A 14,381-nucleotide genomic window follows, 5' to 3' on the forward strand; every position below is an offset into this window, starting at 1 on the left:
ATTGGTTGTCTCCCTTCCAATTCAGATTCAAAACTTCCCGTACTGTGGTCTGAACCAGATCACGCAAAACCACCTGACTTTTCCAAACTTGTCTTATTATGTGGAACACAGGTCCTCCAAATGACCTCACCCTCCACATAACCCTCCGTTCTCATCGTCGAGTCAAGCAATAAAAAGAGTGTTATATTAAACTGATAATTTGCCCGCAACGGCGAGCGGCTCGATGTGCAAACGCACCACTGCATCATGCCAACGAGATATCAGACGTCGTCAAATAGCCATGGAATTTTTAGAACGCTTCTTAAGTACTGCACTTTTATGGTAGGTAATAAGGACAAATGGAAACGCTGGCTATCCAGGAGCTACAATGGGCTCATAAAAGCAGATGGTCACAGACAGAGGGAATTTTTAAAGATGTTAATGTCCCGTACGGGCAATCATGTCCGGGATTAAGCAGATGTGCTAAGAGCAGGGCAGACGGTAAAAGACGAGTGGGCGATTTCATGACATCACTCCTCGTCGTGTTGTTTTCTTTACACTTCTTCATCGGGTGGAAAGTTTTCATCTCAGAAAAATATCCTTCTGAATCCCATGTAGTAAGACTTTAGTCTCAATCCAGAGCAGATTATGCAAACTGTCATTCTGATGAAAAACATTTTTCCCCTCCGGCACAGAATTTAAGAGGCTTAGACATCTTTGCCATCTTCAATCATTGACCAAGCTTATCCAAGTTTCAACACCTGCCTCATGGAAATGCAAAAGCAAACATTGAGAGGCTGATTAGGAATTCATAGCCTGTTCTGTAAATATGCATAAACAACGAGACTTCTCGAGTCATGGCACAAATAAAGATGCAATAATTAAGGTTTTTTTTTTTTTTTTTTTTAGGGAAATAAGAAGAGCAAATAGATTTTGAAGGCGCCTTCTACACCACGGTGAGTCACTGTCTGGTTCATCAGTAATTTATTACGAAAAATCAGCATGAGATCCAAGCAATGTTCTATCGGTAAAATGCCGGCATTTGAAGGTAAATGGTAAAAAATGGAACTTGTCTGTAAAAGTTTTGCTGTTATTTAAAATGAACAGGAAAGAGACAAAACCAGTGGGTGGTGTCAGTAGTTTCCATGGCCGTATGAGCAAACTATAATTAGTAAGCCGTGGAAAAACTAGAGCGCTTATTAAAGCTGGTTGTATGTCAAACATCAACACCAGCACAATTCCACCTAACAAGAATCTTTTCCTGGAATAATCACAATCTCGTTATTGAAGTGGCTGCAAAATTACAAATAGTATCATGAACGATGGCACCAAGATGATCCGGGGGTCTCATTTGATTTTTCAAGATATCAAGTCTCTTCTCCCTTCTGACAACAAACGGATTATCAAATTAATAATCGATTCATCGTTTAGTAATCGACATTTTCCGGTTTCAGACAATTCTTTGATTTATACAGCAAAACAGTTAGCAGCAAAATAGATTCGATGCAGCGGGGGTGTTTAACATTTTGCCGTCATGTTATATCAGCAATCTTTGACAGCGAGAGAATGTAAAAGCACTTGGTCCGAGTCAATTTTATAGCCGACTGATCACGTCGCCGAGCTTCATTTTTGATGGGCTTCATGCTCCCACACTATCTCCCCGTCTTTCTACGGCCAATTGTATTGGAGTGCGAGGGTAAAGAGCCCTTACGTCTATTTATATTCACCAAATCGCTATCCGGTGCTGAATGTTGTTTGGGCTTAGGGCTCCATTTTACAAAGACAGATCACGCTTTGTGCACTTTTTCACTTGAATCGCGTTGATCCCTATTAACACATGTCGTGATGCGCTGGCTCGTTAAGTATAAATTCTCCCAGCGAAAGGAAGCCACCTTCTAGCTGTCAGCGACTGCAAAGACGAAAATAATTGATGATGGGTTCTTCTCCATCATGACTTCTCATTAAACGAAGCCCTTAACAATGCGCCGTGCTGTTGTCGCGCTTCAAAATCAGCAACACCCTCGTAAAAAGCACCGCAAGCCCTCAGGGTGGGACGCATTCCAACAGTTAGATAAGTCAATTTATTGGATTAGTTTGTGGATAGCAAGCCAGAGGGCTGGCTATGAGGTAGTGTGTCTTCAGTTCAGGTTTAGTCTTTCTTCAAGGAGAATAATAAAGCAGTGCCAAGACACTGGAGTCACTGGCGGAGCTAGAAAGGGGGGTGGAGGGGTACTGACCCCCCGAAATATGTCCTCAGGTGCAAGTCCAGATAATTTACTTTTTCAATTATCATTATTATTTTTTTATTTAATTAAATTTTCCGATTATAGTGAATTTTTATCATCATTTTTTAAGAATTTTGGGGTTATTTAGTTTAATTTAATTTTCTGATTTTCTGATTAGAATGAATCTTTATCAGCATTTTTGGAAGAATTTGGGGGGCATTTTAATTTAATTTAATAAAATTTTCCCACTATAATGAATCTTTTACAGCATTTTTGGAAGAATTTTGGGGGTATCTGTAAAAAGAAATCAAGGACCTTGTGAGATAGCCTTGACATCGGAGCTTGACTACAAACATGTCAATGGCGACATCATAAAACTAAAACCGCATTCCCGCACGCAATTTTCAAAACGTCACAGTGACAAATGCAACGGTCGGCCAACTAATTCCGCCTGGCTCATTTCTGACCGAAGACGGTTTCCAGGCACGGCAGGCGGCGGAAACGCGTATCTTCACAACCTCTTTGCACGGCTTCAGCTCGTGTCAACACCGCTGCGGCTGTGTTAGCTCTTCATATGTTACCACAGATGGTGTCATCGCTCTTCTTTAGCACCGCCGTTGACATGATTCATGGCGCTCTGATTTAGGATCTTGATTTAGGCTCCACGGCGGCAAGGCTCTTTCACGAGGTAGCGACCCTGGGCTGTCTGAAGAAGGGACGAAAGAGCTCACAGTGGCGCAAAAAAAAAAATAGCCGGAATCGGAAAATGATGACTATTGAGAGGCTGAATGAATTTGATTGACAAAATTTGGATTCATCGTCGATGAATCGATGAATTTTAACACCTCTAAAAGTAGCTCACTCAAACTGTCTGTTGACTAAAAACAGTGCGGCTAAAATCACTATTTATTGTTCCCCCTATCAGTTCCACTTCCACTGAATTTAGCATCATCATTTTCACCGCAAGTAACCGTTTTATCCAGCGCCCGATTTTACTTCTGTCCCGTAGGCCTCCAATTGCCCTGACAGAGTGGACCGTAATGGAAGACTGTGTGCGCCACATCCTTATCGCTGCCAGTAAATTACCTCAGGATCTGATACAGGCGGCCAACTCGCTGCAACATCTCGCCAGACAAAGAAAAAGCGACAGAGTGAGCGGTGGCGGCTAAAAAAAAAAAAGTCAAGATTTGTCAAAACGAGGTAAGAAACCCCGTGGAGACTAAGCGTTTGAGCTGATCTGAAAGGTCACCTGATGTTATCGTAAGATCTGCCTCAGTTGCCTTTTACACTCGGCTCACCAGCCGGGGTCAAGCACCTGTCAGTCACGGCAGTTTGCACGCATGTACAAATTCAAGATGGCTCTTTTTTTCAAGGAGCACACAAAATTACAGCACTTCTCACCATGGGAGAGGAATTGATCCCGATTGGCGACGAGTAGATTTGCTTTTAGGCGAGACTGTATTTTAAGATCTCACGAGATACGTTGAACTAATTCGGTGTTTTGGTGACTTTTGATTTTCATCGATTTATCATTAGTGCCATTTTATTTTTGCTGTATTTATCTCAAGGTTGCTTTGTGAAAATAATGCTGGCATTAAATTGTGTCAAGATGGTGCAAAATACGTTGCAGGCCCTCATTAGCATCTTTTTTTTTTTCAAGATAGTTTTTAATTTGTTTTGACATTTTTTTAATTCAAATAGTTTTAGTTCCAGCATTAGTTTTTTTTTTTTAAAAATCATTGTGAAATAACACAAACTACGATTGTCAAACGATTACTTGATAGTTTTTAATTTTTTTGGACATTTTTTTTAACAAATAGTTTTAATTAGTTTCAGCATTAGTTTTAGTTTTTTAAAAAATCATTGAAATAATGCAAACTACGATTCTCCACCGATTAGTTGATAGTTTTTCATTTTTTTGACGTTTTTTAATTCAAATAGTTTTAATTAGTTTCAGCATTTTTGTTTTTAAAAAAATCATTGTGAAATAACGCAAACTACGATCCTCAAACGATTATTTGATAACGATTATCATTTTACGATTATATATTATCCTCCACTAATACCACAAAAGTCCCCCCAGACATTGGACTCCTGACGGCAGCATCATGGGGGACCGCTCCACCATAGCGGAACCAAGCAGATGGTAAACGGACGCGGCGCTCACGCACATCATCATCGCTTTCATTAGCTGAAGGTGACATCATCTGGGACACAACGGGGGGGCAGTCGTTTGCTTTTTCTTTCCTTTATTGCAGTTCAAGGTTGTTGACGGCGGCGCAGAAAATAATCGGGCGTCACGCCCTGGTACACACAAACGACTGGCACCTCCCCTTCAAGCTTCACTCCCACATTCTGCCAACATGAAGGTAAATAAGTCTGCAGGAGGGAGCCAATGAGCACGGGCCAGTGGGCAGAGATGCATGTTTGCGCTAACTCCCTCCATGGACCTTGCTCGTTTATCTTAGCTGTCACGGAGAAGGTGAAACTTTTTTTTTCCCGCCCCACAGAGACCGGCGTGGTCCCCATGGAAACCACATGACAACATTGCAGAGATGAGGAGCAAATTCCGGTCATAGTGATTGTTGCGGTTTGTGTTTTATGCCCCCCGCCAAAAATATTTGGGTTTATTTGGGGAGCTTGTGGACTCTGAGAGGTGAGATTAATGAGAAGACATTAACACTTTGCCTGCAGTTAGGTCAAGAGCTAAAAGGTGGTTTTCCTCTTTTGCGCCTTTTCATAAAGGCGGCTTGGATCTCTAGTGACTCTTTGCAAGCAACACAGAGAAAATATGTGAGATAAGGATCTGTCTTTCATTTGTTGAAAATGAATCAATAACAAACAACACACGGCAGAGTATAAAGGTTGCAGTCGATAACAGTCAGCTGACCTTCCGACACATCCCGAATAGTCTCCGACTGCGTAAAGCTGAGACAATTTGCACCAGTAATGAATGTTTAATGACGACTCCATTTTTCACTCAGTTTAAGTAAATGGGAAGCATGTTTAGTTAACAAACCAGCCGCAAATCAAAGCCACACAAGGTACGGCACGCACGACTTGTCAAAAGCCTGCAGCTGCGAGATAAGCTAAGACAATGATACAAAGATAGTCTTTGTTTCCTGCAAAAAAAAAAAAAAGGCTCTTCTGGAGAACGGCTCAACATGGATGTATGCTCCATGTGCCGTCATAATATTAATATGAAACGTCGTGCCCTTGATACGATGCTCGAGTTAGCCGGAACGGTTGCAGGAAATTCAACACAAGCAAGCCATTTATTTGATTTGCCCAATAAAAGAGGAAAAAAAAAATAACGTGGGCAATGCACCCTCCTATTGTCAACAGCAGCTTTGTTATGAATGTACAGTAGGAAAATGTTTATCCTTCAGCATAAATCATTAGCTTCAAAAAGAAAAATTAAAAATAATAATAAAATTCTATTTTGAGTCCTTTTGTATCGCTCAAGGTCGTCTTGCGGGATTAAAATATAAAATTACATGTAGCTATAAAAGCAATGAAATTCAATACAGGACTGATGAAAGTAAACATTAGACACAATTAGCTCCCACTCGCCTAGCGATAAATATCCACCTTTGTTCATCCCTAATGAACACCAACCTTCTTTCATTCTGATTTATATCTGAGGAAAAGAATGTGTGGACACTCAACAGCAGGCAAGGTGTGGGGGTGTCCTGACAGCTCATCAGTGGACAATAAGGCCTTGGCTCTTAATGCTCTGCTCCCTGGCCGGGTCACTCGCAATATGCTAGCGGCAAGCTCCCAGCTCCGCTGCGCGTATCTCGTTAATGTCCGAGACGGCGAAAAACAAACAAGTAGGAAAAGGCACCTGCACACACACGCTGGAGCCAATGGTGATATGGCTTCATAATTGGAAATTTATCCCTCCGACGCACACGCACACTTCCCCGTGAGCTTACAAGAGGGGCTTATGAACTCCATCTCGCCGGCCTGCCAGAGGTCTTGATTCTGTCACTTGGGATGATGGTCAGGATGTGGTACTCTGGCCAAGTGGCGCGACTAAACCCAAGCAGGATATAAGGTCATGTCGGAGTGGAACTCTAGCCAAGCGGCACCCGGCTCTCGAGTGCCCCGGCGGTTTTGTGGTTATCTCCAGTGGCCAGCTGTCGTGATTGAGGAGATCCTCGAGAACGTTCCCCCTTCCTCTGTGTCTCATTTTTCGCCACGTCTACACGTGCACGCTTGTCTCAAATGGAGATCAACGGTTGGAGGGTTTTTCTTCGTCAAAGTTTCCCGAGTATCTTGCCACTACTTCTGTTTAAAGACACACTTTAAAACAAAATTTCCAGGAATGTCGGGATGCGAGTGTTGCATTACCAAACACTTTGAGAATTTCAGGAACTGAGATAGTCTCCGCATCTCTTGAATGCAATTTATTCAGGCAGGCTGGGCCACTCGGGGATTGGCTCTGGGCCTCACGTGGCCCGCGGCCCACATATTGAACACCCCTGCCTTCTATACGACATTTATTTAACGGTCTCGCTCCGTGCAGCGGAAGGAGAGACGTGGAGTGACGGATAGGACAGCTCTGCATAATATATTTGACAGCGTATGTTTTAAAGCCCGTCTCGTCAGTTCAGAATTAGGTCAATTCGTCATTGCAAACAAATGGCAAGAGGGGACGGCGAGACTTGGACATTCTGCGCGTATGGCTTGATTTCCATCAGCAGTCTGTCAGCGTCCTTGACAGCACAGATAAGAAGCGCCATGCCGCAACTGATGCACACAAGTCTCAGCAGTCTGCCCGACCTGTCGTGTAGACACGACAAAGTGCATAGCGTCATCTGCTGGACACCGCGAGGTACAGCAGGGCCAAATAAAGCCTTTTAGATTTACATCTTTAATACGAAGCGCCGGTTCATCGGATGACAGGCAAAAGCTTGTCCGGGAGGGTTATTAATATTTAAAGACTTCACATTGATACGTGATGAAGCTCAAACAAAGATGAGATGTTTATTTGAGGCTACAAGTCTGAAGGGGAAGTCAATTTTATTCAGTGTTCCAACAATCTAAAATGTTGGAGATAATCTAAGCTCTTAATGCTTCTTCAGGGGGGTTCCTATTAGCACGGCTTATGGACTGTCATTTCAGTTACGCAATAGCGAACGAGCAGCCGTTCACATTTAGCGAGGGGGTTGAGGATAACAAATTCCGTAGAGTGAGATGCAATAAAGCCCTGCGAGTTGTGAAGAGGCAGCACTACAGTGGATCTTATTAGCATGTGATTAACCTCTTGGGGAATTCCCAGACAGCAAAGACAGATGAAAGGTCAAAGGTGAGCACTTAGACAACCACTCCAGCATGCGGGAAAAGCCATTTAACGAGCGGCCTCGCTGAAGAGCGAGCAGCATTTAGACGGATGCGGTGCTGAATTCCAGCATGCAAGGCCACTTGGCTTTTTATCATAAATAAAAAAAATTAGACTGAGGAAAATATAAACATGCCGACTCACACCTGCAGCGGCATTAAATCCAGCGGAAAAGCAGCAGAGATTGTCATGAATTAAACATCAGACTCCTTAACATACTTGACGAGCCAACTTTTGTTTTTGTTTTTAAAAATACTTTTGTATAAAGTAACAAAATGTGCACATGATCTCCGACTTTAAAAGGAATTAGCAAGTAAATGAGGGGCGTGAGAGTTCTTTTCCCAAGACGGAAACTCGTTTATCTAAGTCACTCCAGAGGGGGAAAAATGCTAGGTGGATTTATTTATTTTTCTTTGCCACTATAATTGCCGTGTGAGTGAAAGTGTGTACTGGCAAAAAAAAAGGAGGCGGCTCATGGCTGCCAGCCATTCCTTCCGTGTGTGTGTGTTGTATCCATGACGGATGGTTAAAGCATGTGGGAATGTGTTAACCTTTGTGACGTCTCTTTCTAAAAGCTGAGAGGTGTTCTATTTTGGCGGCTCTCTGCCTCTTTAGACCTTTTGAACTGGAGGGGATAAAAAATTAGATAATGATTTTTCATCCATTAAAAGTTGAATTGTTTTCTATTTATCAAAAACCTGGCACGGTTTTGTCAAAGTGGAAGCGTCGTTGTGTAAAAGCACAACAACAAAGACGGATTTTTTTTTTTTTTTTCCCGTACCATGTGAGAAGCGGTAATTGGCTAATGTTCAGCGCTAACGCTGAGCCCCGCAGGTATTTGGCATTGACAATCTGCACGCCTTGAGCAAATCTCACTAATGTGTGTTTAAAATAAACAGATTTTGTCACAGTGCATGCAAGGACAAAGCCAGGAGCCACGTAGGGAGAAAGAAAAAGCGTGTCGAACAAATCTCCGGCGAAGTGAGACACCATCATCTCCCACTCACAAAGGCGGCGAGACCGAAACTGTTTGTTTTGCTCCCCTGTGATCTTATCCGCTTGTTCTTTTTTCTTTTGTTTACCAGCGACCCAGATGAGGACGTACATTAAATCTTCCTTAAACCTCAGCTTCCTCTGTCATGCTTGTGTACTCATCCTCCTTTTTTTTTTTTTTATTATTATTAAACGAGACAAAGCCGTTCTCAGCACTACTTTAAGGCCATAAAGTAATTTGTGCGGCCGTTTGTTATGAGAAGAATCAACACGCGCTCATATGTAGAGATTTCAACACACAAGGGAAGCAAAGCAATCGTTTAAGGTCGCCGAGGCCTCGCTAAGCTTCTGTAAATCAGCCGCGCTGAGTTTTATTCCCCTCTCTCTCTCTCTCTCTCTCTCTCTCTCTCTCTCGCTCTCTGTTGGCTTATGACCCATAGGCAGGAGGTTATTTATTACATTTGTCACAGCTTGTGTTGACTCCCAGCCACTCATTTACGGTTGGAGGCGAAGTAGTAAGCCAACATTGTCGGTCGGATCCGAAGACAAATGAATCAACGTTATCTCCTGTCTCGCGTTATAACAGACGTCAGAATGAAAACCTCAGGCAAGTCGGTTGCCGTTAATGGCAATTATCGGGAATGAGGAGGGCTGACGATGACAAAGAAAGGTTTTCCGAGCAGGATGATGGGCTGCCCCGCTGCTTTGAATTGTTCAACAGATTGAAAAACAAGCTATGTCTTTGGGAATGCATGTCATGCAAACCTGAGCGTTTTTTTTTTTTTTGACAATAACCGTTTTTTCCAGACTATAAGTCGCAGTTTTTTTCATAGTTTGGCCAGGGGTGCGACTTATGTGTGAAATTATTAACTCATTATATCATTTGACATGTTATTTCCACACTAAACCAAAGAGGGCGCTCTTTGATTTAATGATTTGGAATGACACGGATGATTCGATAAACTTGTTAGCATCTTATTTATGCTCTATTTTTTGGATAACTTAATATGTTACGTCAGGCACGTTCTTAGTTCCTTGTTTGTGTTTATGTAATGTTAGCATACCGTACCGTTCAGCCTGTTGTTGCCTATTCTATTTTAATTTGCCTTTCAAGATGACATGTCTGTTCTTGGTATTGGATTTTATCAAATGAATTTCCCCCAAAAACGTATACCCTGGTGCGACTTATATGTCTCTTTCGCCTTTATGATGCATTTTATGGCTGGTGCGACTTATACTCCGGAAAATACAGTAACCTACGCAAAGCAAAGTCTTCACAAAGGCTCCACGGCAACACATAAACAAGTACAAATCGCTTCTCTGGTTGTTTCTCTTTACAGGAGAACATCGAACCTAAAATTGAAATACAAGCCCTTCCCGTAGCATTTCAGCGGCACAGACGACCAGGATATACGAGGTGGTCCTTGAATGAGCTCATAAGACAGAGCACAGTGATGTAACAGAGACAAGGTCACTAACCGATGTTGTGGAGGAGGCCGGTTTGTCTGCTCAACTTTACAACCGTTCATATCTAAGATCTATGTCCGCCTAATAGAAGGACCCTACATCAGTGTCAGCTTGGTCTTCCCAACGGGTCACAGAGTGTGCAAATGACCCACTGGTGTCAAGATCTCATAAGGGGAGCAACATTTTGACACTGTGCAAATGAGGCCAAATTGAAGCCGTCACAGTAGGAGAGCACATATAACCTCTGCTGAGGTGACCATGCGAGCACCATCTGAAGTCACTTCATCGATACACACACCTTTTTACCATGTCGGTTCCGTTCCAGCAGGAGAGCCCGCTGTCATCAGAGGCCAGTTCGCTGACACATAATTGATCTGCAAGGCCACCGTAGTACGTCCGGTAGAGACGGAGACTGTTTAGAAAGTCCCTAGAAAATTAAGGAGAGCTGATTTACTCATCAAAAGTTTTGGATCTCGTATTTTTTGGATGGGTGATTGCCGCGCTTACCTTCTCTTAACAGCAAGTGAGTCGCTTAATGGTTTGGTTGATGTTTTTGGAAGGATGGATTCTCTGCTGAGTCTTTGCTGGACGCTGGTTGTGTGCGTAGACTTCCTGCTAGGTGGCCCGCACATTTTGTGCACCTATCACCCAATGAACACAAAAACACACGTCAGTCTGGAATGTGGATGTGCACCTGAGGATGCCCGGCATTCATCTGACGTGCATTTCCTGCGCCACACTGGCTCACCGCTAGAGGGCGATGTCGGATGCAATTCTGAGATGCTTTTCAGGTCAAATCAAGTGCAGTTGAACTCTTTATTGACTCCGGATGGAACGATATCTATTGTGCATCTCACGGTTCGGTTTTATCATGGTATTAATCTCAAGGATGTGTTACTTCAGGTGTGATGTGTGTGTTTATCTGCGTGTGAGGTTCTGACCTGTGTTGTAATGCGTTGTCCATTTCTTTGCACAAGTCCAATGGCGTCCTGCAGCAGCGTGTGAATTCCTAGAAGAACTTGCTCCAAATCCTGCGTGCCGTGCATGCGAGCCGACAAGTCCTCCAGCGAGTGGACGAATTCCCTCCAGTGGATGTCAATCTCGGCCATACTCGCCAAGCAGCCCCGCATCACGTTGAGGCAGTAGCCCATGCAAGGCTTGGACTGAGTTAAGCCCTGTGACACAAACGATCAGTCGGAATTGATTGGAATCAATCGACGGATTCCGGAAGATCTTACCTGGCAGTGAGGGCAGTAATGCATCTTGAGCAAGGCCTTTCTGCACTCGCGGCTCAACTGCAAGTGGTCTGTGGTGTTGATGACTTCAATACCGAGGTGCAAAGCTTGGAGGAGAAGCTTGCCAGAGAGCCCGGAGCGAGCAATTTGTTCGGCCAGTAAAGCGGGCGTCCCGCCAAACGGCCGCACGTCGCGGCTCACTGACCTTACGCACTCGGCGTAGCCTGCTGGTAGATTGATAAGGCCTGGGTGGATGATATTATTGTATACTATTGGGAAGAGAGAATCAAAAAATCTTTGGACAAAGTCCTCAACGTTGAGCTCGGACCCGAGCAGGAAGAGACTAATGTCAGTGAAGAGTTCGCCCACGGGACCTCGGACCTGATCCGCCATGTTCCCGTAGGACTGCTGCAGCATGGCGTTGGTTTGGTTCTCCGCCTGCCTCCTCAGAAGCTCAAATGTTCCTGCGGGAAAGATAGCAGCAAAGAAAAAGACTCATCACCTTGCAATTTGGACTTGAAGAAGTTCCCACAAGGGTGCCAAGCGTGAAAGTGGCTCATCAAAAGTTAAAGAAAACAAATTGCCAACAATACTGAGGACCTCCTTGTTCGTTTTGTCGCAAGCCCTCACGGCTAGCATTGTTTTAGCTTCCATGGAGCCTCGGCTCCCCACAGAGCTTCCATTCCCCTGCCGCCACTCAAATCCTCTGCACATGTTTTTAATCGCCTTGAGAACCCAAACATTTTTGCCGGCAGGATATTAGATATAAAATCAGAATAAATTCCTTTCCCCAAGAACTTTATGCAGAGAATTCATACCAAGCTAGGAAATTGGAACCTGATGAAAGATGTACAGTACATAAGATGCTTTCTTTTTACATTCCCGCAGAGTTAATTGTTTGCTGGCCAACCTCACAGTGGGCAGATAATGCATTTATTTATTTCTCTGGCACCATCAGTGGGCTTGATATGAAAAGAACCACTTTAAGTAGGTCGGCAACTGGACTGTGTACACACCAGATAAACAATACACACAAAGAGCGAGCTCACACCAGGCCGTGTAACGATTTCAGACATGAGCGCTTTAAGCACTTTGGGTTGTTTAATATTGAAACAAGTGTCTTGTTATACAAAGCAACAAACAAAATTGTTTTTCCTGTACAACAAAAAAATGTTTTGTTCCCCAAAAAAGAAAACTATGGAAAACTGGCTCTAATTGACCCAAGTCGAAGTTTGGTCCTATTGTGTATTTATTTACCCAGTAGTTTTGAGCGTATGGGTTTTTGTTGGGCCCAAACAGGCCACAGGTTAAAAAAAAAAAAACGGAGCACGTTTATTATTACAACAGCACCATCTGCTGGACATGGTGGGGAAACGTTCCACTTAGCACAGACACAATTTGTTATAATAATAATGATAATAATAAATGTAATATATTTTTTATCATTTCTGTATGTCTGTAATCTCTGTATGTAAATGTAATATATAATATTTTTTTATAATTTCTTGATAATTAATCACAGGACAAAGATCATAATGTGTATGCTAATTGAGGGAATGTATTAAAAACCATTTGTTTAAAAATCTAAACAGTTTGATTGTTTTATAGGCTTTTATCTTCAAACACTTTTTTTCTGTTCATTTTGTTGCAGCTACTACCCAAGCCACGACCACGCTGACATCACGTGCTGATCATGAGCTGCGAGGCGATCATCGGCCCGACGGCCCGTGAGGATTGGAGGCACATTTAGTCATTACGATATGGAGGATTCTGATTTGCCTGCCAGCTCATTGTCTCAAAAAGGCAACATTTAGGTTGCACGGAAATCTTCTCCAAGTTGTATAACGCTCAACCTGTGCTTATGAAATGCAGTTTGAGAGGCCTCGGGTATACGTGGCAAAGCCCTCAGAGTAATGAGGGATTTTAGCACCAGCCCCATGTAGAGGTAAACACAAGATTGGGGAATTCATAAAGATCACCTGTCTGTCAACGTGCATAACTCTCTTAGTGGCATACACAAAACCTCAAAACAAAATTTTGTCATTTAGTCTATCATCCGCACAAACATAAAAGGGCATAATTAGCAGAAATTCTGCACTCCGAGCAAGTCTGAACACACACAGTGATTTTGATCTAAAAGCCCAGAAGTAAGTGAAGCAGGATCTCACAAGGAGGCCTGGGCCAGCAGCGAGGCCTGCAGGCAAGCCAGACGACCGTCATACTCAAAAAAAGGGAGTTGTGAAGAAAACCTGAAAGAGGTTGCTTTTTTTCTTCTTCTTCAAACTAAAGGAGAAAAGTCTAGATGACTTTCTCCTCCCACCGACCCAGACGAAATCTCTCTGACGTTATAAAATGACCCCTGTCGCATTCTCTTCATTTTAATGCTGCTTTCTTTAAATGTCAAATCAAAATACTTTTCCATCCCTCCAAATTTAAAAGAAAAAAAAAAACTGTATGCACACTAAAAGATAAGAAATGATCCCGCAGAATTGTGGGGAAACCTACAGGTGTTTATCAGTCAGTCAACAGGACAGAAAAAAAAAGTTGGATAAACATTCAGCAAGTGTTGAATCACAATTTCTGATGAATGCAACAAGAAGAAATGGTAGAGCTTTGATCCAAAGACTTTTGCCTTCCACAAATGATTCACTTATTTTCTCAGTAGGATGATCTAGTTAACTGTGACAGTGGCAGCTAATCCGGTGAAGAGTTACACCGATTAAAGATGAGACTTCTGGCTCTTGGCAGTGAAAAACAGAAAAGTACTCAGACTTATACTATATTTATCTGAAGAAATTCTTTTAGAGGTCACTTTGATATTTTAATGTGGATATGAAAAATGGATTAAAAAAAATAAAAGCGAACAAGCAGTGCGGTCCAAAATAAAAGGTAGGAGACAAGTAGATTAGTGCAAAAAGAAAAGAGAGAGAGAAAATCCACAAAAAGGGCAAAAAACGTTCATTCGTGTAATCAATAACAGAGCAGTGTGGTGAGTTCAAAGACGGTCCGGAGCACTCACAGCACACAAAGTATATTTAAAAAAAAAAAAACACTTTTATACTTTGGGGTGTGAGTGTGACTGGCTGTTTGCTTTTGACAAATTAGAGTCTTTATTTACCCTAACAAGCGGGTTGT

At 42.7% G+C, this 14,381-nt stretch overlaps 1 protein-coding gene and 1 long non-coding RNA gene across 2 annotated transcripts in view; one reads left to right on the top strand and one right to left on the bottom strand.

Moving 5' to 3' along the window:
- gpc5a (glypican 5a) overlaps positions 1–14,381 on the bottom strand; it is a 46,128-nt gene that overhangs the window by 24,090 nt on the left and 7,657 nt on the right. The window contains exons 3-6 of the mRNA XM_088371050.1: positions 11,250–11,710; positions 10,953–11,186; positions 10,519–10,652; positions 10,310–10,438 (exon numbers count right to left, since the gene is read on the bottom strand). Of these exons, the coding sequence (XP_088227176.1) occupies positions 10,310–10,438; positions 10,519–10,652; positions 10,953–11,186; positions 11,250–11,710 (958 nt within the window). The remainder of the gene's footprint in view (positions 1–10,309; positions 10,439–10,518; positions 10,653–10,952; positions 11,187–11,249; positions 11,711–14,381) is intronic.
- LOC148401043 (uncharacterized) lies at positions 747–5,583 on the top strand. Its single transcript, XR_015857635.1, has 4 exons — positions 747–935; positions 3,214–3,404; positions 4,279–4,573; positions 4,715–5,583. It is a non-coding gene; the product is annotated as an uncharacterized LOC148401043 (long non-coding RNA).

The sequence above is a fragment of the Syngnathus floridae genome, chromosome 3, assembly GCF_059516105.1.
Source record: "Syngnathus floridae isolate MCC-2025c chromosome 3, RoL_Sflo_1.0, whole genome shotgun sequence".
NCBI classification, from domain to species: domain Eukaryota; kingdom Metazoa; phylum Chordata; class Actinopteri; order Syngnathiformes; family Syngnathidae; genus Syngnathus; species Syngnathus floridae.